Genomic DNA, 24973 nt, shown 5'->3' with positions numbered 1-24973 from the left:
CGGCAAGAAAGGGCTCATTTGATCTAGACTAGAAGAACTAGAATATTTTAAAATATGAAAGTTGGATTAAGCCCGTGCAAAAATGATTCTCACAGTGCTCAATGCTCAATGCCTTGTGTTGTAATGGTCTTATACACGTAACTGCCTCTACAGCGGTCAGGGAAATTCACCTGAGTTTGTTAGGGAAAACATGAAATAGTCAGGGAATTTCAAAATAATAACTTGCTAGACACCCCGGTTAACTGATCACTTATTGATGATTCATCCATGATCTACCAATACTGACTACCATCTATTGCTTTCAAAAGTCGGGACAACAAAGAGATTTATCACTAATAAAGAAGCCCTCAGTGCCCATCGCAATGAGAATATACCATATTTTCTGGTCTTTAGGTCACACTTTTTGAAAGGCCGCTCCTCACTGTAAACAACTATTTTATTAAAACATTGGCATGTGGGCTGCATTTTTATACAAGTCGCATTTAGATATTTGTACGATGGGCACGACAAAGATGATTTTAAAAGCCGGCATATGCGTATTATGATCGCAATATGTTCGGAAGCGAGAGCAAGTTTCAATATTCTCTTCAACGAATTGATCGAGAAATATAACTGCCGTGGCACATTTCTATAGTCAAAACCTCTAGTTATAGAAAAAAAAATGCATATAAGTCGCATGATTGTATAAAATGCACCGATGGAAATTTTTTGGGAAAGAAACGCAGCCTATTTATTGGGTGATACGGTACGTGCATCTTTGTTCTGCCATGCTGCAGAGTGCTTTACTTTCTACCATTCCTGGCTACATCAAACTGAACACATTTCATGACTTTGCACTCTAGCAGCTAGGCACTGGCTGAAGCAATACAATATAGACTACATATTGATTACCATTTTGAACATATTACAATCTGTGCCCACGTAAGCCAATAAGGCTTGTGCGTAGGGCGCAGCAGGACATTCTTCGTTAAACACACACTTCAGTTACGAAGGAAATGTGTGCCTCTGGCACTGCCTAATAATTTCATTGTAAATTGTACACATGTTCAGACCTGTGTTGCGAGTCTAACTAAAAACAAAAGAAAGAGAAATTTTGTGTAATATCAAGGGTTGTTTCAACGTTTATTTACAATCGAGGTGGACCAATTCTAATTAAATCACCATAAAGGAAAAAATAATCTATAGTAATCGACACGTCGGGAAGGGTGGTCTGCTTCGTTTATTTTGATATCATTGTTTACCTTTTTACTCCTTATTGATCCATTTTTTTGTTTTTTTTTTATTCTCTTAGGTGTTTTTGCATATACTTAGTAGTAATATAATTTTATTTGCGATTATGTTCTACCTTTTAAATATCTTCTTTTGAATAGTTTCAATTTTTATTTGCAGATACTTGGCACAGTGCCTGTAAACATTAATTCCATATTGTAATACCGACTTTCCTAAGGAATTGTATATCATTCAAAGTACAGAATGGGGAACTCTACCTTGAATATGAATCATATGTGTTGTCAGTATTCTTCATTTCTTGCGTACCTGTTCTACATGAATTTTTTTATTTAAGATGATGATCTCTGTACATTCCAAAGTACTTTACATTGTTGACATATTCCAGTGCCGGGCAAGAACAGTGCATTTTTGTTAGTATTTCAGTTTTTTTTTTTTTTGGGGGGGGGGGGGTGGTTTTGAAATTACATTATGTGGGCTTTTGAGAAAAGTTTACAATTATTTGATTTTGATGAAACCATTGAAGAAAATTGAAAATAACTTCCTGAAACTCCCCTTCGGCGTTTGTATATTTTTTGTGGACAATTATCGTATTGTCAAAAAACTCAAAAAGTTGATTTGTTATTTTGACTGGGTTATCTTATTAACGTATAAATGAAAAAGTAATGGGCCAAGTACTGTTCCCTGTGATTGACTTTAAGTTGCCTCTTATATTTACAACCTGATTGCACCACTTGGTGTCTATCAAGGAGGTAATTTTGAAACAACTTAAATGCCCTCTCCCGAATTCCTGTACTATTTAATCTCTCAAATAATATGGAGTAATTTATCGCTTCAAAAGCCTTAATCAAGTCTATAAGCAAGGCTGCTATATATTTCCCGTTGTCCATGCTCTCATACTTGAATAAAAAAAGTCCTCTAATAAATTGTATGTTCCTATATGGTCTCTAAACCCATACTGTGTATTAATTACTATATTATGCTTCACGATAAAGCTTCGCTGTATTTTTCCATTTTATAATTCGATACCAAGAGTATATACACTGGTCTATAATTAAGAAGTTTGTTTTTCTCGCCTTGTATATTGGCCTTCTACAGCTGTTTTAAGTTTTCCAGGAATGATAGCCCTAGAGAATATACAATTGTATAGCTGGATCAGAATGGGTTTTAACAGATGATTGTGCTATATCCCTTGACCTTATTTGATCTAGCCCCACTTTATTAATTTTAATTTTCCACTATTTTTAATAGTTTGTTTTCATTCATATCTGGAACAAATAATGAATTGGAGATTTTTATTTTATTGTCTTTCTTTTGGTCTTCTACAAAAGGTTTTGATTGGCTGTACATATTCTGTAGTAAAATCGTTGGCAAGCTTTTCTATGTTATTGTGCTTTCAGTTGATTTGTTCTTTTTCTGTCCTAACAGCTGATTCACTGATGACCAGCACCGTGCTGTATTTTTCGAATAATTATTCCTTTTTGTGCTTATGAAAGATGTGTTCCTAATTTCTCAATGTTTTTTTTTTTTGTTATTAGGAAAGTGTTTTAAGAACTGCCTGTGTTTTTTCCCGCAAGGGGCATCTACACCTTACATGTTAGGTGCTTGGTGAGTCACTACGAACCCCAAGCCATGCGGGTTCACTCACCCACGCCTGACTATGCGTGGCTTAACCTGGGGCGAAGGGGATCCTGGTGGTTGAGCTGAGCGCGGGGTATGTTTGAACCCTTCGGGGCCTCCCGGACGAGGCAATATAGCACTTCGCCCCCTGCTTCTCGTAAACGGGTGTCCTCGCTTAACCCGACCAGGATGATTCAGTCGGTCGCCTTTCTTCTCCTCTTCTACCTTTGCTTGTTTTCTCTTTCTGCCCTTCTTTCCTCTTTCAGCTTCTTTGGCGGCAAGGGCTAACCTTGGGTGGTCACGGATACCCTTGTCCAGATCCACACTTGCCTATAGTTTCCCGGCAGCACTGTTAGAGTAATGTCTCCAGCAAAGCCCTTCTTGCTATGGTGCATTACCTAACCTTTTGTTGGGATCGGTGGAGTTTGTGCACCACGGATTTCAAACACCCTTGCCTTTTTATGGCTTCCTAGCTCCTAAACCCCGAGCGGAGTGACCTTCAAGATGGGTCTGCCCCGCCCCTCTTACTTTCGAGAAAGCTAATGAACCAAGAAAAATATCCGAGATTTCTTGTAGTTCACTTTACAATTGAAATTGTGCATTTGTCAAAAGTTTCTTCCTTTTTCATTGCGAAGAACTTAAAACAAGTGATTGGAAAATGTTATAAGCCTAGAGGCTAGCTGGGGACATGCTTGTTGAGGTAGAAGATAGCCCTCAAAGCACAACACTCCTGAAGGTGACAAGCCTGGGAGATTACCAGGTTACTGTAACTGCCCACCATACCCTGAATACTGTTTGAGGTTTCACCTCAGAAGATTACTTTCTCGAATGCAGTGATGAGATCCTCGAAGGTCTGCGCAAGAGTGCTGTTGTAGCTGTTCGACAAATCACTTTAAAATGTGATGGACTAGAAAAACCAACCCAACATCTGATACTCACATTTGAACTCCATGCTCTTTCGTCCAACATGAAGGCAAGGTACTTGAACTGTGGAGTCCACCCTTCCATTCCAAATCCTCGGCGGTATTTCCGCTGCCAACGTTTTAAGTATGGTTCCCGAAACTGCTGCGGCCGAGAAACATGTGGTAAGTGCTGTCGTACTGACCACGTTGCGGACATCTGCGAAAATGAACCCAAACGTGTGAGATGTAGTGGATCTCACCCAGCTCTCTTTCACCCATGCCCCAAATTAAAGCAAGAAAAAGAAGTATAGACTTTTAATGTAAAACGTAACCTTAGCTACCAAGCAGCCAAAGAACAGCTTGCCCTTCAGGCAAGGGGTTTTCGTGCCCAGGCTGTGTGGGGGGGGATCCCCACTGTCTACGGCATCTGTGAAGACACAGACTTCCTTGGAAGATCTGTCCTCCTTATAAAGGTCCCCTTCCGAACCTCTGAAGGTGACACACACTCTGTCACCTACGCAGTCTTGGGTAAGTTACTTTTAAAAAGTAATTCGTTACAGTTAAAGTTACTTTCAGAAAAAAAAAGCAAAGTTACCGTTATAGTTATCCGCAACAAAAGAGTTACTCGCTCCAGTTACAGTTACTTTTAAAAAGTAACGTTACTTTTCTACAACAAAAAAAAAAAAAATTCACCATAGCAAAATACTTTCTGTACGCCGGCCATGGTAGTTCTTTGTTTTCATCAACATTGTTATCCTTGGTAGCACTAGCACATTGCTGGCTCGTTGACAGTTGCGCTGGGTTCACAGAGTCCCTGGTCATATTTCAGTTTGTACCCGGCAAGCAAGAAACAAACCCCGAGCAAACAGCAGTAAATTTTGCCTCGACTGTTGACACCACGCCGTAGTGGCGCAAATCAAAATACGAAACATGCGCAGTGCAATCCGCGTGTATTGTTGTTTCACAGCAGTGTTGTATGTGTTACTGAAAAAAAAGTAACTAAATACGTTACTCGTTACTTGCAAATAAACGTAACGCGTTACCGACCTACGTTACCTCAAAATAAAAGGAACGCGTTACCGTTACTGTTGCTGATAAAAAGTAACGCACGTTACTGTAGCGTTACTTTTTATTCACAAACTAAAACATCTGCTGTTTCGACGTTTGATATGTGCGTAAGCGCCATAGCTAAAATATGTCCATGCGGAAACTTAATTACCTTCTCTTCTTTAGGGTTTCACCCGAATAGTTACAAGAAGAACGCAGAAGTATATATGAAGCTGCTTTATAACATGGAAAATGGGAAAGGGAATGACACGGAGGTGTCCTTCTCTTTCCCAGAGGGAACCGAAACGCAGGCTTCGACGCAGGAATCTCGATTAAAGTAGAAGTTTGGGCTAGTTGGTATTTCATGATTAAAGATTAAAACAGCGCAAGGACACGGACAAGAAGAAGAAGGTAGACAAACAAGGCGCTGACTTACAACTGAAGTTTATTCGTTCTAACAGCGAGTATAAATACTGTATTGTCACAACAAACAAACATGAATAAAAAGCTTGACCTGGATGCCACGTGCTCACTAGCCATCGCTATGCACTGTCACTGTTTGTCTAAATAGGAACGTTCCTTATCTGATAAAGATAGTGACAGAATGCTGACACAGTTTTGCCCCAATCTTCCAATTTCCCGCGCCTCAATGATTTCCCGAGTGAGTTTGTCTTTATTTTTCCTAATCACTTCACATTTGTCAAAGACGGGAGCGCAGCAACAGTCTCGGCAGTGCAGGCCAAGGTGACCTGACACAACTCTAAACACGTTATACTTGTGCTCCCGCAGCCGATCATTGAGGCATCGCCCCGTTTGCCCGACGTATCTTCTGCCACACGAGAGGGGAATAGAGTACACTACTCCCTCCACACAGTCTACGAATTGGTCCTGGTGTTTTTTGGTGCAGCCCTGTTTTTCTTTAGAACAGGGGTTCACTTTTCTGCACAGCCCAGATAGCTTCTCTGGAGCCGAAAAAACCACATCAACTCCAACCCTACGGCCAACTTTCTTAAGATTGTGAGATATCTTATGGAGGTATGGTAAAACAGTTACTTTTTTGTTAACCCTACGAGCCTGCTGGGTAGTTTCCTCACGTCCTTTCTTAAGTAAGCTCTCAGCAACTGTCGTCAACAGGCAAGACGGATATCCCGCATGTCTGAGCCTTGCCGCTTGTGTGTCGAAGCTTTCTTTCACCCTGTGGGGGCAGGACTTAAACAGGGCATTTCTAAAACAGAGGGTAACAATTCCTCTTTTCACAAGTTTGGAATGCGCTGACGAAAAAGGCAAGATGGGTTTCTTTGCTCTTGGCTCATATATCCAGCACACATGGCCATGACCAAGTTGCAGGCTCAGGTCCAGAAAAAGGTCCAGAACTTGGTCATGGCCATGTGTGCTGGATATATGAGCCAAGAGCAAAGAAACCCATCTTGCCTTTTTCGTCAGCGCATTCCAAACTTGTGAAAAGAGGAATTGTTACCCTCTGTTTTAGAAATGCCCTGTTTAAGTCCTGCCCCCACAGGGTGAAAGAAAGCTTCGACACACAAGGGGCAAGGCTCAGACATGCGGGATATCCGTCTTGCCTGTTGACGACAGTTGCTGAGAGCTTACTTAAGAAAGGACGTGAGGAAACTACCCAGCAGGCTCGTAGGGTTAACAAAAAAGTAACTGTTTTACCATACCTCCATAAGATATCTCACAATCTTAAGAAAGTTGGCCGTAGGGTTGGAGTTGATGTGGTTTTTTCGGCTCCAGAGAAGCTATCTGGGCTGTGCAGAAAAGTGAACCCCTGTTCTAAAGAAAAACAGGGCTGCACCAAAAAACACCAGGACCAATTCGTAGACTGTGTGGAGGGAGTAGTGTACTCTATTCCCCTCTCGTGTGGCAGAAGATACGTCGGGCAAACGGGGCGATGCCTCAATGATCGGCTGCGGGAGCACAACTATAACGTGTTTAGAGTTGTGTCAGGTCACCTTGGCCTGCACTGCCGAGACTGTTGCTGCGCTCCCGTCTTTGACAAATGTGAAGTGATTAGGAAAAATAAAGACAAACTCACTCGGGAAATCATTGAGGCGCGGGAAATTGGAAGATTGGGGCAAAACTGTGTCAGCATTCCGTCACTATCTTTATCAGATAAGGAACGTTCCTATTTAGACAAACAGTGACAGTGCATAGCGATGGCTAGTGAGCACGTGGCATCCAGGTCAAGCTTTTTATTCATGTTTGTTTGTTGTGACAATACAGTATTTATACTCGCTGTTAGAACGAATAAACTTCAGTTGTAAGTCAGCGCCTTGTTTGTCTACCTTCTTCTTCTTGTCCGTGTCCTTGCGCTGTTTTAATCTTTAAGCAGGAATCTCCCAAATCCACCCGAAGCCTCTTTGGCCTTCCAGCCGAGGCGACGACGGTGGCGAGGTCAACGAGTCGCGGGAGGAAACCAGTGGCAGGTGGCGTGTGACGTCAAATTTGACGAGCACCGACGTCAAAGAAAAGTGGAGGACAGCGGCATTTTTGACTAGAATTTATGACTGGACACTTAAAAACACACACAAAAAAATTAAAATTTAATTTTTTTAAGTTCTAGGAAGTAAAGTAACGTAACGTAATTTCGTTACACGTTACTCAAAATAAGTAACATAAGTATGTTACCCGTTACTTCTTTGGAAAAGGAACGAGTACGTTACTACGTTACCAAAAAAAGTAACGCGTTACCACCAACACTGTTTCACGGTTGATTCACCCGATTAAAAAGGGTTTGCACAGAAAAAAAGAAAAACCGCAACGTAGATAGTGCTTCATGATACTGACGTGTAGGTGTTGAGTCACAAAGCACAAGCCTGTTTGTACAGATAACTAGATTTCTTTTTCATCAAATCTACACGTGGTTATATTCAAGCTCGCGAGAAAGAACGTATTCTCAAGTTTGTGCAAGGCCAACTTGACACTCGGAATGTCGGAACAGACAATTTGGAAAGTGCAAGGAATAGCTAAATTGTACTCGTTCAGCGATACATTATTCATAAAAAAAACGGAAGATAACGTCATTACTTTCATCGTTACCTCAGCAAAAGTAATAGAACTACAGCTACAAGTTACATTTTTAAAAAGTAACTCATTACAGTTACAAGTTACCAAAAAAGTAACATAGTTACAATAACCGTTACTACCCAAGACCGCCTCTAAGGGGGGTACCACTCACTTCAAGATGCCAGAAGTGCCATCAGTATCACTAGCTGGCCCTTCTGGCAGGGATCGAGCGTTCCCTCCCCATGCCCCCAGCAGCTGCCAGAAGTCCGGGCGCATAAAACAACCTCCACCTCCCAAACGTCCAAAGCTCTCGGCGGACGAGAGCGTACTGCCTTCTGATTATGACCTGTCTCCTCCGACAGGCATGCGTCAGCGAATCAAAAGTGGAGACCCGCCTGCACTTCTGGTGGATTCCGTGCTCCAGATTTTTCTGCTCAGAAAAAGACGTGGCACAAATTTCTATCGCATATTTAGTCTAAAAATAAATGTCGCACAAGCATAATTTTTGGATTTCCAGAATGTTTTGAGCCCGTAAGGTATCACCAAGAACAGACGATCTGAGAAACATCTTTAGTGCACCTTTAAAGGGCAACTCCCCTAAAAAAGTTGACCCTATAGAAATGACTGAAATCGATTTAGGGGGTCAAAATACGGTCATACCCAAAATAGCATGTCAAACCGATGCCACATTCCTGATTAAAACCAATATTAAAAAGTTCTAGCAGCTGGGTTAGTGGCGCGATAGCGGGTGCAACTAGTGAAGCAACACTGAGCAAAGGCATAGGTTTCGTCCTATGCTTGTATGGACTCTGCGGACGCTTTGTTTTCCGTGGCATTCTGCTATTCTGCTGACGGCAAGGGGTGCTTGTTGAGAACTGGGCTAGTTGGTTGTTCTGAGGAAGAAAAAAAGCAGCACTGGACAGGCTTCGACTCTTAACTAAAAACAAAACAATTAAAGCAAACTATGGAACACGCAACCACACTTCTCTGATTACATGATGGCAATCATACGGGAAAATTAAAACCATAATCTCCATTTTTAATAGCATGCTGAACACGGTAAGTGGTACCCTGCGTTCACGTAAGCTTCCATCACGCAATCGGAAGTGTTATAACCAGAGATGACGAGTGACAAGCAAAACAAATTGCATTGCACGCTGCGCTATCGTCTGAATACGTGGGCTATTATCGTCATGCTTTTTTGGTCGTTGTCTATATAATCTATTTTTTCGCCGGAGCTGGGAATGAGGATGAGCGGTGTGTGACACTCGAGCCGACTGCGCTATACACGTTTGCAAGCAGAGCATCTTGGCGCCGCTCATGGTGGCAAGCCCGTGCAATTTCAAGCCTGGCAAAGTTGCCTCCGTGTGCATAATGCACGGGCTTGCACGCATGGGGCACCAGCTGGGGCGGCAGAATTGCAATCGTTTGTACCTGGAACGAAGTATACATAAGTTCAGAACAGCCATGAAGAGGTCTTGAAGTACGAGAAGAGCAGATGATAGAAGACACCGCTTGATCGCAGGTTGTAGCAGCTCTACCTAGCGTTCACATAAAGGCATTTGAGCTTTAACAACTTCGACTGCTTGTGGATACCATCTGTCTCCCACTATTCCCTTTTCTCTTGGTCTGCGAGCAAGAAACAAACAGTCACTCTGCCGGCACTTCCCACATCATAATATTTATAGCAGTCGGATTCGCTTTTTGGTTGGAAAATTTATAAATGCACTCTAAAACTTAGGACATTTACGAAGTGCAGTGGTAAGGAAAATGTGCAACTTCTGTTTTGAAACTCCATGTGCGACTGAGCCGGCTGCGTCGGTGCATCGGCTAAGGAGCACGGGACGAGATCTATGTCGTGCCCTCGACGCACAGCTGATTATCAGTGCTTTCAAGGTGCTTCAGCCAGTAGTGATTTCGCTGTGCCGCCGGAACGAAACTTGGATACGCGATATCTACAAAACTATACCCACTAGCGAAAAACAAATTATATCTCGTGATTCAGGGTCGCCGACTTCAACTAAACAGATCATAACCCAAAAATTTTAAAAATGAAGTGGAGCTCTCCTGTAATATATTCAATCTAATTTTTTATTTGTGTTCCATGCAAGCACTAGAGGATTGGCTTGGTTAAAAGCAGGGAGTCGAACCGGTCATTATTCCGGTTCGGTTCGGGTTGATGGTTTTGTAATAACGGTTCGGTTACCGGTTTCAGGCGCAAACCCATTAAATCTGATTTTTTGAAGTTCACAGATCACAGTAAAAATTAGGTCATCATGAGCCATGCTGCGGAAACCACAACAGCAAAACAAATAGTAACTTTGTTTTGTGATCTTGAATTACGCGGTTGGAAAAGGTGTCAAAATGCAGTACCCTCATGGAAAGTCAATCAGCCAGCGTGCACAGTGACCTTGTGATGGTACCATGCACAATACTCGCAAACTACCCACAAAAAACAAATTGGTCGTAAGTTGTTTAGACAGCAGGAGTTGAATCTGCCATAGTATGGCGACACTGTGACCCACTGTTGATGATATTTGTAGCCAGTGCAGTACGATTGCTAGCCTAGGGCCTTTAACGGGTATCGCGCAGCACTAATGTGCGACTGCACACTGGTACGATGCTTATCCAGATGGAAACGGCAAACTACGCAAACAACAGACTTGAAGAGAAGAAAGACTGAAGGCCGTTCGAAAGACGAATAACACAAAAAGACAATGAGGGACTTGCTGTTTCTAGAAAACTCGTGCACAAAAAAAAAATTTCTTTAAAGGACACATGCTAACATCCTCGTTGGGAAAAGGAAGTCGTGAAACGAATTTACAACGAAAAAGAAAAAATTTTAGAGCTATATTTACTGCGCGATACAAATTTGTAGTTGGCGCCCGGGGGGGCCGCATAAAACTGGTCTCTGTTTGTCACGTGGTGCTTGCGCTTTTTCGGAAGCTTCCTATGGCCTCTAAAAGTAACTTATTCATCTTTGTTTGAAGTGTAACGAAAAACTAAGATTAATAAGTAACTTTTAGAGCTCAAAGGAGACTCCTGAAAAAGTGCAAGCAGACGTGATAGACCCGCGCGCCGGTCAGATGACGGCGGCGACGCCTCGAAGCAGACAAACTTGTGCGGCGACGGCAGCGTGGAGAAGCGCGTTGAAGTGGTGTCACACAACGGTCAGCGTGCAGCGGCAACGCAGCGCGGCAGCGCGCAGGCCTACCACGTGACCAGCGGCGGCTTCCGTGGGCGCCAACTACGAATTCGTTTTGCACCATAAATATAGCTCCAATTTCTTTTTTCTTCGTTGTAAATTCATTTTATAATATTCTTTTTTCATCTAGCCTGTTTAAAAAAAAAAAGTTTTTTTCCTTTTGCATGTGTCCTTCAAAAAGCATCCAGGGCTCTGGGTGGCCGGTGCTGCACTGTTTCGCTTGTCGTGGCTTCCCCTCTCGGCACCTCCAGATTTTGCCACCATGAAACAAACGTGCTGACAGCCCTCAACTTTTTGTTTTTGATGTTTTTGTTTGCCTTCTCCTTCCTCGAGGAATATTGCTTAGCAGCAAGAAAAAGATACACACACACACACAAATAGCTCTAAAGGCTCTTGGCATTGTCAGTAATACTCCGTTTCACCTTACGATATACCGCGATGGACGCTACGAGCTAAATGATCCAATCCATAGTTCGTAGCTTGTCTCGTGATTTTACGCTCCCCGCATCGCTCCGCCCAATCGTAATGACACGGACACCCTCCAAGCTATGATATGGCTCCGGTGGCTCGTAGTGTCCTTTTCTGTCACTCCTATAGGTGAAAAAAAGTATATAAGTGTACTCCTACACGCCGACTCGCTGACGCCAATTTGTGCTGCACATAGACGTGAAATATACTTATTTGCTTCACTATTATTAGGCTCTCTCCATGTTGTCGCTGCCGTTTTTTACGTCAAAACTGAGCTGCTGACGTTAACGTCACGAATATTTAATTAACATAGCGCCATCACCCTCTAGAAGACGCGGCTCACGTTTGTTTACGTCGAACCATTTCCAATGAACTGGTGACCGCCACATAAGATTACTGTGCCATTTTCATCCTCGAAGCATGAGCCAGTAAAGGTCTATTCACACGATGCATCTTGTTGGCGAATCTTGTGTTGCGAAACTACCGGGAAACAGATGCCCCCTCTGAACGCGATCGAAAAAGTGGCACGCCTCCGAAAATAGGGGCGCATGTTCCTCGCTTCTGGAGCAATTTTTCGTTGAAACCTCACCGAGACCCGTCAATTACCCGAAGGAGAAACACGGACACTGCCAATGGCCGCTCGACTTCGCTATGAAGTCTGACCTTCGAGGAGGAGCGAGCTTTTGGAGGAGTTTGATTTTCGGCCGATTCCGTATCCTAGCCAAAGCCGAAAGAAAACAAACAAACATGGCGAGCCACAAGCGGAGAAGCGGTGCGTACGGGTGACGAGTCTTGGTCCTACTCGGTTGCAGGTCTGTGAACGGCGCCTACGGTACGGGTTGCTGGCGGGGTGCAGATTCATCAACAGTTGCGACGAGTGCGAGCACCGCATATAAACATGATGACTGGGGATAACTTTTTTTTTATTTTGGGTGCAAAAATGTCCGAAATGCTTCAAGATCATCTGCCTGTTCCGCGACGTTCGCGGTCTTTCCCGGATTTGGCAGGACCAGTAAACACAGTGAGCCGAATCTGACTAAGTTCATTGAGTGGTATTAATAAAACAGACTGTCTCTTCACACTGTGCATACTTCATATCATTTTGATGCGAAACGCTTGGTACTCCCGGTGCAGATGACAAGGTTTGGCGAAATTCTCGTGAGTCAATACGTCGCAGGTTTCGCGCGTCAAACTCCTTGTGTGAACAGGGCGATTTCGCGAAATCTTGGTTTCGCTAAACTGTGGCACGTTGAAAAGATGCATCGTGTGAATAAGCCTTAAGACAAGCTGTCAGTCACCTCAAGTGCAGTGGTACCGTTTCAAGAGCCACTTACCATGCGCAAGCTAATTGTACCATCAGCCCGTAGGCTCTAAATGAAAATCCACACAGCTGGCATAAGAACAGAGCCCATTCCATTTCCCCTCCATTCCGAGGGAAGTGCATCCAATTCCATTCCCATTCCATTCCCCAAAGTGGTGCCGCCATTCCCTTTCCATTCTAAGGTCACGAAAGTGGAATGATTCTGGAATCATCAGAGTGGCAACTCCGCAACACTGTTGTTCATTGCACTCGGTGGTTTAAAAGGAGCGAATTCGTTTATTTTATTGGGCTTTTCTAAGTTTGTTGCCATGCCTCACGTGCACACAGGGGCCTGTTTTTCCTGAATGTACATTTTATCAAGGACCTAAAAAAACGAGCTATATCAAATCTGACACCGGATTTATAAAGATGATTTAGCATCATAAACTAAAATATTTCATTTCAATAGTGGTAATAATAAAAAAAAAATTTCCCTTGGTGCTGTTGTTTTAACAATCTTGCGCTGCAGTATGCCACTGGTTGTGCACAGTAAGCCCCCAGAAGAGGGCGCTTGTAAAATATCTAAAAAAAAACAAAAAAATGAAAGCCGTTTACAACTCCCTGTAACGCCGAATTAGAGCGCAGCTCTTGAGGAGGAGGAGGGAAGGGTACTGGGGGGTGGGTCAAGTGACCTTAAGGGGCGGGGGTCACGTGACCTTGGGGGTCGTGACCTTGTGGGAGTGACGTGACCTTGGGGCGTCACGTGATGTCGGGGGGGTCACGTGACCTGGGGCCACGTGACGATGCCGATGACGTCATCAGTGACGTCACTGATGATGATGATGCGGATGCCGGTGACGTCATCAGTGACGTCACTGATGACGTCATCAGTGATGATGACGATGCGGATGCCGGTGACGTCATCAGTGACGTCACTGATGACGTCATCAGTGGCTATGACGTCAACGGGGGGTCACGTAACCTGGGTAACCATCGTGACCCTCGTGAGGGTAACCCTAGTAACCCTTGTGAGGGCAACTCTCGTGACCCTCGTGAGGGTAACTCTCGTGACCCTCGTGAGGGCAACTCTCGTGACCCTCGTGTGGGTAATTCTCATAACCCTTGTGACCCTCGTGAGGGTAACCCTCGTGAAGGTAACCCTTTTGAGGGTAACTAACCCTCGTAACCCTCGTGAGGGTTACGAGGGGAAGTAACCCTCGTGGGCCCTCGTGATCCTCGTGAGGGTAACCCTCATGAGATTAACCCTCGTAACCCTCACGAGGGTTGCGGTTACGCAGACGGCGATGCCGACGCCGCTCAAGCCGGGAACGGGCCCCTAAGAGCTGCGCTCTAAAAACAATGACCTGGCATGCAATCCGGGTGTTTTTAGTGGGCACAACTATTGCAAGTTTACATTGGTTTGACTGGGAAAATTCCTTGCTTTCTACTTTTATGTTTAAAAGTACCATGTATCAAGTTGCTTTTTTATTTGCCACTGTTGTGGCTTGTAGACATTGTGAACACAGTGACACATTAATAAACTCCCAATATTTATTTTCAGATCAATCTCTTGCATTGTCTCGGAGCAAATGCAGCGAACCTGCACATCGCTACTTCGTAGAACGGAGTGCTCACCAGTCAGGTCAACTTCCGGCAGCTCTGATTCTTCGCATAGATTGTTTATTAACTTAGATTCAACATCGTTGGATCAGCTTGCATGTTGCCATATTTTGGCCAGTTGTGTCCAATTTATCATCCATTTTCCCAACCCCAAGTAGCCAACTTGCCTGATCCAATCCACTAATGTTTCGTCTCAGTAAACAAACTCAGTGTGGCGAAGTAGCCCTCTAAAGGACTTCCCCTAAATGACTTCCTCTAAAAAACCTCCCCTTCGAGACTTTTCCTAGAAAACTACATATTTTTTTTAGCAATCTCAAATACTGACCTGTCATTTTTTTTTTATTATAATGAGGGGTACATCCATGCTGCCCCTGTCTTAACAGAAAATATGTCAAATTGTTTTGAATTGCACCAGTGATAATATTTTTCTTTAATTTTGTGTTGCCAGCATAGAGAATTGTTCTATATATTTGGTGATGATGCTGTACGTTCTCTTCATGCTTTCTCGGCTTGACCTGACCATCGTTGGACAGTTTCTTGCACTGTTAAGTGGTGTTTGCACGGTGGCAACCGAGTAGGACCGAGAGAGACAAGATTGGTTTTTAAGCCTCTTGCAACAGTGTAGGACCTGATGTGCAGCAGAATATCCAGTCCTCCTTTATCGCAAGAGGTTTAAAAATCGGTCTTGTCTCTCTCAGTCTTACTCTGTTGCAAGCGTGTGGACGGCGCTTTACATATACTTGCATACCACCAGTGCATTGGGATCTATGATTCTTGTCTGTTCAACCTCTTTTAAACCTTGTGATAAAAATCTGTGGCCATCGTCTCAAAGATAATCTGGAAAATACATCCCCAGGTAATGCATAGGTTAGGGAAAGCTTCACCACCACCAGCCAGCATTTGACACATCGCTTCTTTCCAACCATCCCTCTTTCCACCAATGTGACAGCACTAGGATTCAGTGATGCCAAAGAATGGGAAATTACAACTGCTCTTCCTCAAATTAAACTACCACACTACATCCAGTCCACTAGTGCACTGTTTATGTGAATGAAGGCAGTTTGAAAGTGCCGTGCTAAAATCGTCACATTCCCTTGAGTGACCTGTCACTCTCAAGTAATCAATCCTTTTATTTCACGTCAACACAGGATACAATATAACGTATGTTTTTAGCAGAGTATAACATGTTGCTGTGAGGTGGCAACCACTATTTCAATGCCAGCTCACTAGTTGGGTGATGGGAGAATGGAAGTAGAAGCTGCAGATTTCGAGTATTCATCAGGAATAAAATAGAAAAGTTAGCGAAGTCCTTTGATGTTTGTCGATATTGAATGCCCGAGTTTTTTTTTTTGTTTTGTTTTAGTATGGTATGTACATCAGAAAATGCACTTTTCCTGAAAAAATAAGTATTGCAGTATTTACGTTGCGGTACACTTTTGGAGTTCGGAGCAATTCCAAAGCATGGTTTACTTTCAAGACTGACCCGGAGGCAGAAGCATGTTTAGGAATTTCTCCTAACTCAAAATGAGTGATGACGTAAATGTAGCACTAACTTTTTTTTATTGAAATGTTTATTTTGTGACAGACAGGTCCTATACAGGCGCTAAGAAGCAATGTTTCTCGGGAGTGCAGCATTCATTGAAGTGAATGGCCACCTCCCACTACACCAGTGTTGATGTTCAGGCACTCTTAACCTGCTTCTCTTGGTAAAAAAAATGCCTGTTGAAACCGATTTGGCTTGTTTCTTTCACAGAGCCTGTTTCGAAAGCCACTAAAGTCGAAGAACAGGCACCTGGCTGTGAAGACACCGAGGGGAAACGCTCTTCTGAGAACATTTTGCTCACCGTGTGGCAGCAGATGGCGCAACCACACCGAGAGAAGAAATATGAGTGCCGGTTCTGCCCTTTCTCCAGCTCTCGCTCGTCGAACCTCAGGCAGCACGAAAGGACGCACACGGGCGAAAAGCCCTTCAGCTGCGCCGTCTGCCACAAAAAGTTTACACAAAAGGCTCGCCTACAGGCTCACGAGAAAATTCACACAGGTGAAAAGCCATTCAGGTGCCAGACTTGCGAAAAGGCGTTTTCAGACAAATCTAACCTGCAAGTTCATAACAGAATTCACACAGGTGAAAGGCCGTTCAGGTGCCAGACTTGCCAGAAGGCATTTGTAAATAGCGGTAACTTGACGCATCACAGAAGAGTCCACATGAGTGACAAACCATACAAATGCGGAACATGTGGAGCTCCGTTTAAGCAGTGGTTTCAGTTGAGGCGTCACGAGGAACTTCACGGTGTAGACCCATCATATCATTGCAAGCAGAGTGGAGAAAATTTTCTGGAGAAAGTTAATTTAAATGCACATGAGAAGGAGCATCATCCGTGAGGGACATCCATTTTATAGTAAAGGGTGGTGTAGCTTGACATATTTGCACAATGTCGTTTTACCCTTTTGTTCAAGACCACCTTGGGTAAACCTGATAACTGATTGCCCATTAATGAATCATGTATGGTGTAAGAGTACTGACTACCATCTATCACACTGTAGAGTCAGGACAGCAAAAAGAACTATCACTAACAAGGAAGCCCTCAGTGCCCATCACAAGGAGCATATGCCATATTTTCCGGTCGATAGGTCACACCTTTGCTTAAGTTGTACCTTACTGTAAAGCGCTGTTTTCATTGAAACATTGCTATTTTGGCTCCAACCTTGTACAAGACACACCTATATATTTGTATGATGGGCACGGCAAAGATTAATCGAAAAGCCTGCATATGTGTACTATTAATATTGCAATATATGCGCAAGCATGAACCAGTTCCAATATTGTCGTCAATGAATTGAACAATATATCCCCAGTGGCAAATTTCAGAAGTTAAAGGGGCACAGACACTGCATTGGTGATATTTTTATTTTGTTTTCTGAAACAGATCAAATTGTTGTCATAAACACAAAAAATACTACAATGCCAAAAAAAACTTTTCCCACGCGCATGCATGCCTATTTTTTTTTGCAGCTTTTCTTTCCCTGTTTTCACCTCCTGGCTTCTTTTTATTTGTGACATAATCAATTATGATATTTAGAGGCTTTGTAAACGACATTTTTATATTTAATAACGGCATTCGCAAATCATGTTTTTTCACATAATTGCAAACGCATTACTGGGCATAGTGACTTACAATTGCGTTAAAAAACATGTTTTACTGTTGCCGTTATTATATATTTTATAAATTATGCCAGGAGACGTCATTTCCGGACCCTGGTGGGGCTTCTTTTGAAATCTTGAAAATTGATGTCTGTATATGATGTAGTCTCCTGGTTTTTTTTATCCTCCCTCGGAAAACATGGTGGCGCTCGGCACATTTAGCGCTCAGGATGATCGGGAGTCGGGGAATCGGACGATGTTCTCTTTTTGGTGTCTGACGACCTCTCAGACTTTGAAAAGGAAATTGTCAAACAGTCAAAACAACTGGGTTTGTTGCCTGTGCACCATAAATTTGGTTGTGGCTCGACCAAGGTAGCCTTTCACGCAGCACTGGTAAGACATGGCCCCTCACGTCGCTCACAAAAGCCCACTGCACGTCCTCATCGACCTCATCGTTTTAAGGAATTTGAGATCGCTGACAGGGCTCTAAGAGAACTTCAAACTCGAAAGTGAAGCATTGTCTGCTTGCAGCGATAAGAGACAAGCACGGAGAAGAGCGTTTATTGCGGGATGCGTAAGAATGCGACACTTCCGGTTGGGACGGTTCGGATGCGGGAGAGAAACTCAAGTTAGGACGACTCGTTCTTTGACCTGTTCACCAGCATGGATCGCACGAAAACTTCAAAATTGAAGTTTGGAAATAGTTTTTTTTTTTTTCTTTACTTCACCAGTACTGGGTTCCTAAGCTTCGAATTTTTAGTGTAATGTTTAGGCATTGTTTTCAATTGTTTCAGATTATAAAAAAACTTGTGATTTTGAGCTGTCAGTGCTCCTTTCAGGCCCGTGGTCCTAAAAAAGAATGCATTTAAGTTGTGTAAAATGGACAGACGGAAATTTTTGGTACAAAAATACAGCCTATTTATTGAAGAATACGGTAGGTGTGTATTTGTTCTTCCATGCCTCGGAGCTTTTTACTATTCCTGGCTACTTCAAGTTGATCACATTCCGTGACACGGCACTCAAGCAGCCAGGCACCTGCTGAAGCAAATGTAGAGCATGAGATGAAGCCGGAACATCCCATAAAATATTTTGAGACTAGATATTTCTGTGCAGCATGTTCAACCAGTTCTCAGCATAATGTCATTGAAATAACAAATACTATTTCATGATATGAAACAAGCTCTGCCATCTAGAGTTCATTCACCTGTGTGAATGATTCTCTCCCTAAGTATGCTTAGTATGCACTTGTGTTGTATTCCTTGCATTGGTTGTTTTTTTATTTCCTAACTTTTTATGCTGATGTAACGTTTTGTGTTAATGTTTTGCATGTCATACAGCCCATTGGCAAAGGTTTGTGGTCATGAAAAACAAAGAAGTAATCTTCGTATTAGTATTCTTTAGTGATCTTTCATTTGGGGCTTAAGCCTCCTTCCAGCAAAGAAAGGAGCTAAGACAGGTTAAGAACACGGACAGGCAAACAATTAAACTGAGAATTGATATTCTTATATCATAAAACTGACATGCTTTGCACTTTCCACTTTCGCCCGACTCCTATTCTGTATCTTCTCCATTTCTTTGCCTTGCACCGTCTTGACTCTTCTTGTAGCTTAGGAGAGGGGGAACGCTAAGAGAATAATGTCCCTTGCAGAAGACCGAGGTTGTACTTTTGCCTTTAAATTATGCAAAATCACACATCTCTTTTTATACTTTCCAATTATCATGAGCTCCTGTATAAGTGTGGTTAAGGTAGGCTTATCATTACCCCTTTTTTCACATTGCAGAGAAGTACTTTGTCTGTGTTTTGCAAGGTAACTTCTAAATTCTGAACAAATGGCTTCTATCAAGGCCATACATTTCAGTATGCATTGATTACCATCACAAACATGCTGTTCAGTCCTGTCAAGCAAAATATTTGCCATGTTCTTTCTTTTTGCAACTGTTCTGTAACGTGGAATCGCTTGGTTGGAGTCAAATCCTTGTTAACTCAAGTTTTCGAGCTTTCAGGACTGAGTTGTTTTTGGTAAAATGTCATACAGTTGTTTGTTTATTTTTGTTGATGTCGTGGTTCTTTTATTTTTATTTTTATCCTTATGTGCCCCACCACACTCCCCTGTAATGCCTTTGGACCTGAGGGTAACTGAATAAATAAACATGAAGAGAGTGAAAGTGCGAAACAGACACAACCCTTCATTTGTTTGGTTCTTTTACTTCGTCCCTTTGCTCTTTTCATCGGGATGCCATGCATCACCTTGTTCAAGTCCATACACTGCTGCAGCCTAATAATACAGCATCAATGTCACCTTTCTCTCTACTATAGCTTTCTTACCAAAAAAGAGCCACTCCCACAACCAGGTTTTGCACAGGAGACAGCTTACCAGCCATGTATTGCATGGTCACGACTCCAGAACATCGTCTCTTGCAGTTGAGAAAGGTCAAGGGTGCATCACGGTTGGAGGGGTTCACCTGCCGATTCCTGTAGATTACTGTTTTGACGGGAGGTGGGGTATTCCGAGGTCTGGACCAAGGAACAACAACAACGGACTACAACAGTTGCGGCACTCCACCTTTTTCATGAAATCTTCACTGCGCCGTCACGTCTTGGATGTGGAATGTGAACAGCGACCTAGGATGTCGCAGCATAAAGGTGCTATTGTGCCCTTATGCTGTCGTAACAAACAGTTGTTTATCCTTACTAGCATCGGTTGTTAGAGACATTAAGAGAAAACAATGCAACGGAAGGTATAAAAGGAAACAAACGAACTAGAAGACAAGTGTGTGCAAATGCACCACCTTGTTTGCACACACTGAAGTCCTGAAGCAGTTCAGCAACAAGCGTTCGAGAGCACTACGTGAATGGAGACGCGCGTCTCCTTTGAAATGACATTTTTGCTATTTTTTGTTAATTTAAAATGAAAGAAGTGTCGCACACATTTTTTTTGTTCATTGCACTCAGTGGTTTAAAAGGAAAGAATCAGTTAATTTTACTAGGCATTTTTAAGTTTGTTGCCATGCGTTGTGTGCACAAGAACATGTTTTTTCCTTCATGTACATTGCATCAAAAACCTAAAAATAAGCTATATCCAATCTAACACCAGATTATAAAGAGAAGGTTAAGCACCATAAACTAAAAATTTTATTTCGATATTGTAAATAATAACAATAAATTTTCCTCTGGCGCATGTCCCCTTAACAACTTCACGTTGCAGTACGCCAGTGGTTGTGCACACTAAGCCCCCAAAGAGGGCACTTGTAGAATTATGTGTTTAACTTGCATCTGCAAACAAACCATTAATGACCTGGCTTGCATTCCAGGTGTTCATTGGGTACAAGTATTGCAAGTTTACATAGTACAATTGCACGCGCACTCCACATCAAGTGCGCGTGAAATTGTACTGGATCTTTATACAACCGCTTTGCGAAGGCGGATCTACTTCCAGTGTGAATGAGCGGTAAAAGCCTGAGCGCTCGCACAAGCGGCCTAGCTCTCGGTGAAACACTCGCACAAAGAAACACACACACACACACACAACATAAATAGCATTGCATCGTTTCTTGCTTTGTTGCTTACACTGCAAGCTGAGAGGCAATCATCTTTGGAGACTACCTCAACGGCGCCGTGTTGCGCCGTTTGCTGTGCGAGCAGAAAACAAGAGCGTAAACATGCCAAAATGTTTAAAGAAAAAAAAATTTAGCTTCAGCTTTTGGTTGAGCTAGGAAATTTTAATTGTCTATAAAGCTCTTTTGTTGTTTTTTTGCCAGTTTTTTACGTCCCTCTTCCAGTAGTGTCGTGTATTTGTATCTTTGTATTATTTTCAAGTTCATTTCCTGCTGGACTTGCATAAGCATTTTGGAGACTGACCTCGCACCTGTGAATATTGTTACCAATGATTCGAGAGCCCCGATTCGGTTCATATATATTTATGAGCAATTACAATTTCAACTCAGTGTAAATAATTGACAATACCATGATGTTTGTATGTGAATGCAGTCGTATTAGCAGGTGTGGATTTTAGTTTTATACCAAAGCTTGTAAAATATTCATATGACTAATTGTCACATTTTTATTTGCCGGGCTAACAAAACCCAGTCAACACAATTTTTCCATTTAGCGATCTGGCATCTTCCAGCATATGAACTAATTTATTATTATTTATAAAAATATATAAGAATGTAGTACTTTATTGCCTCACACTGTCAAGTTCCATCATGAATTTAACAATATTCATAAAAGGAAAGTACAATATGTGGCATTTATGCAGCGATGCTTATGCCTCCTCAAACATTGGGGCAAGGAATGAACAAATATGTTTCATTCTATACAACCCGTTTAAAGTTAGATGGCCCAAGTCTGGTCGCTCTCAAAAATAAGTAATTGTAAAGTAATTGCATTACTTTTTAAAAGTAATTTGTAATTGTAATTATTTACTTTTCAAGTAGTAATTGTAATTAAACTACTTTTGAAGCAAGGTAATTGTAATTAAATTACATTTCGGAAGTAATTTACCCATGTATGAAATTTCGCATAGATGCGACGCCGTTGGGTCATTGACATTTTTGGCCAGTAGTGTCCAATTTATCATCCTTTTTCCCAATCCTAAAAAGCGAACCCCCCTGATCCAGTCCACTAATGCCACACCTCTGCAAACAAAACCAGTGTGGTGCAGTATCCCTCTAAAGGATTTCCCCTAAATGACCTCCTCTAAATAACTTCCCCTGAAGGACTTTAGCTAAAAGACTGCAACTTTTTTTAGCTATCTCAGATAGTGACCTGCCATTTTTATTATGTTGGGGTGTACATCCATGCTGCCCCAGTCCTTTTAACAGGAAATATGCCAAGTTGTTTTGCATTGCCTCCAGTCGTAATATTTTTTTTTCCTTTTGTGTTGCAGCATACAAAATTGTTCTATATATTCAGTGATGATTCCATTTGTTCTGTTCATGCTTTCCTGGCTTTATTACTTTTGGATTTAAATGTTTTGTAATAGGTGTGACCTAACTCACTGGAGAGTTTCTTGCATTGTTACACATTTTTGGACATTAGCAGTGCAGCTTGGTTTGCTGAAATTGACCTTAAACGTGAAGAGTGTGCCATACCACTACATTGGGATCTATGATGCTTGTCTATTCAACCCCTTTCCAAACCTTGCGGTAAAAGTCTGTGGCCATCGTCTCAAATAAAATCTAGGGAGTACATCATTAGGGAATACATAGGTTTGGGAGGGCTTCACCACCACCAGCCAACTTTTGGAACAACCATGTAGAGGTCGCAAGTGGCGCCCCCTCACTCTGTCGCTCCTTCGTTCGAGTCTATATAATCGGCGGCTCGAATAAAGCACTTCACTTGCCGACTGGAATCCGATGCGTCTGCGTGTCACTCAACTCCGCGACATGGTGTCAGAAGCGGTCACGACAGCAGCGGCGTAACGCTCGCTCGCCCGCTCGCTCGCCTCGCCTCGCCTCGCCTCGCCTCGCCTCGCCTCGGCTCGGCTCGCTCGCTCGACACGGCCGGCATGGCTACGCCAGCTACGCAGCAGGAGACAAGGCTTAGCGGACAGCCGCTCGACAGTCCCCACACGTCCCTCCCGTCGCCGCCTCCGTTCGACTTCGCGAACCCCAGCACTTGGGAACAATGGATTACAGTCTTCGAAGACTTCCGCTTCGCTTCGGGACTACACCACGCCGCCGACGAGGTCCAGGTACGGACTCTTCTCTACCTCATGGGCTCCCACGAGGCTCGGCGCGTACTTGAGACATTCGGCCTGTCTTCGGAAGCGCTACTATCCTTCGACGCCGTCAAAGAAGCCTTCACACGCCACTTCGTGCATCCTACCAACGAGGTATACGCAAGCGTCGTGTTTCATCGTCGCATCCAAGAACCCGGCGAAAGCGTGGACGCATTTTTCACGGGGCTCCGGTCGCTCGTCAAGAAATGTGGTTATGCGTCGACCGCAGTTGAAGACCGACTCGTAAGGGACCGCTTCGTCGTGGGGCTTCGCGACAAGGCGCTCGTCGACAAACTCTGCCGAAGTCCCAAGCTATCGCTGGACGAAGCCCGCCTCCAGGCTCGTGTCCACGAGGACGCCGGACGTGCACGTGACACGCTCTTCGCAGAGTCTGTTCCCGGCCACGTGCTCGCCGAGACACGCAAGCACGACTCCGAGGGTCGACAGCGCTCCGGGAAAAACCTACAGCGCAAGAACACTCGCACTGGCAAGCACGCGGCCCGCGACAAGCACGACGGCGACAGCCCCTGCCGTTACTGCGGCCGCACCGCTCACCCCCGTGCGAACTGCCCGGCACGGGACGCCATATGCAGCCGCTGCAAGCGGAAAGGTCATTACGCAGCCGTTTGCGAACAGCGGGACCGACTTGGCTCTCTTCAGCTGCACGCGGTGACGCCGCGCCCCTTAGCCAAGTTCACGCAAGTCTTCGTCGACGGTCACTCCGTGAACTTCAAGATCGACACCGGCGCCGAAGTCACAGCCGTACCCGAGACTTTTCCAGGCCTCCCTCCACAACTTCAACCGGTAGAAGGCCAGCTCACGGGACCAGGAAACCACGTGTTGACCGTTTTGGGCACTTTCGACGCCACTCTCACGTGGAAGGGAACGACCACGGTCCAGCGTATATACGTGCTGCCAGCATCGACCACGCCATTACTTGGGTTCCCCGCAATCCAGGCCCTGGGCGTCGTCCGGTTCGCAGATGCTGTCACAAGCTCTGAAGGGCCACAGCAGCGCACGCCTCTTTCCCGAGACATCTTCGACGGGTTGGGCGAACTGCGAGAGGAGTACGTCATCCGTCTCCAACCCGGGACACGACCCTTTTCGTTGAGCACGCCGAGAAGGGTTCCCCTTCCACTCCATGACGCTGTCCGACGCGAACTTGCGAAGCTTGAAGCCGACGGGGTCATTCGCCGCGTTGACGGCCCCACAGAGTGGTGCTCCGGCATCGTCGTCGTTCCGAAGCAGTCTGGCGACCACCGAATTTGCGTCGACCTGACCCGCCTCAACCAGGTCGTCCTACGAGAGCGACACATCCTCCCCTCCGTCGAGCACACCCTGGGACAACTTGGACAAGCCCAGGTCTTCTCCAAACTCGACGCAACGGCGAGCTTTCATCAGGTGAAGCTTGCGGAAAGCTGCCAAGAACTGACTACGTTCATCACCCCTTTCGGGCGGTTCTGCTTCCGACGCCTCCCCTTCGGCATCTGCTCGGCGCCGGAATACTTCCAGCGACAGATGAGCCGTGTCCTGGAAGGCCTCGAGGGTGTGGTAAACATGATCGACGACATATTGGTCTTCGGCAGCACTCAGGCTGAGCACGACCGTCGCCTGAACAACGTCTTGCAGCGTCTCCAGGCAGCCGGGGTCAAGCTCAACCGCTCCAAGTGCGTCTTTTCGGCGCGTGAAGTCAAG

The 24973-nt window shown here is 44.1% G+C and overlaps 1 protein-coding gene across 1 annotated transcript in view; it reads left to right on the top strand.

Moving 5' to 3' along the window:
* LOC115310946 (gastrula zinc finger protein XlCGF7.1-like) overlaps positions 1-24973 on the top strand; it is a 44379-nt gene that overhangs the window by 14529 nt on the left and 4877 nt on the right. The window contains exon 3 of the mRNA XM_042286463.1: positions 16167-17948. Within this exon, the coding sequence (XP_042142397.1) occupies positions 16167-16795 (629 nt within the window). The 3' untranslated portion in view covers positions 16796-17948. The remainder of the gene's footprint in view (positions 1-16166; positions 17949-24973) is intronic.

This window comes from Ixodes scapularis, unplaced genomic scaffold (assembly GCF_016920785.2).
Source record: "Ixodes scapularis isolate PalLabHiFi unplaced genomic scaffold, ASM1692078v2 PGA_scaffold7__128_contigs__length_106722199, whole genome shotgun sequence".
Taxonomy (NCBI): Eukaryota; Metazoa; Arthropoda; class Arachnida; order Ixodida; family Ixodidae; genus Ixodes; species Ixodes scapularis.
The sequence above is the reverse complement of the archived record's forward strand: the minus strand, read 5'-3'. Positions and strand labels throughout refer to the sequence as shown.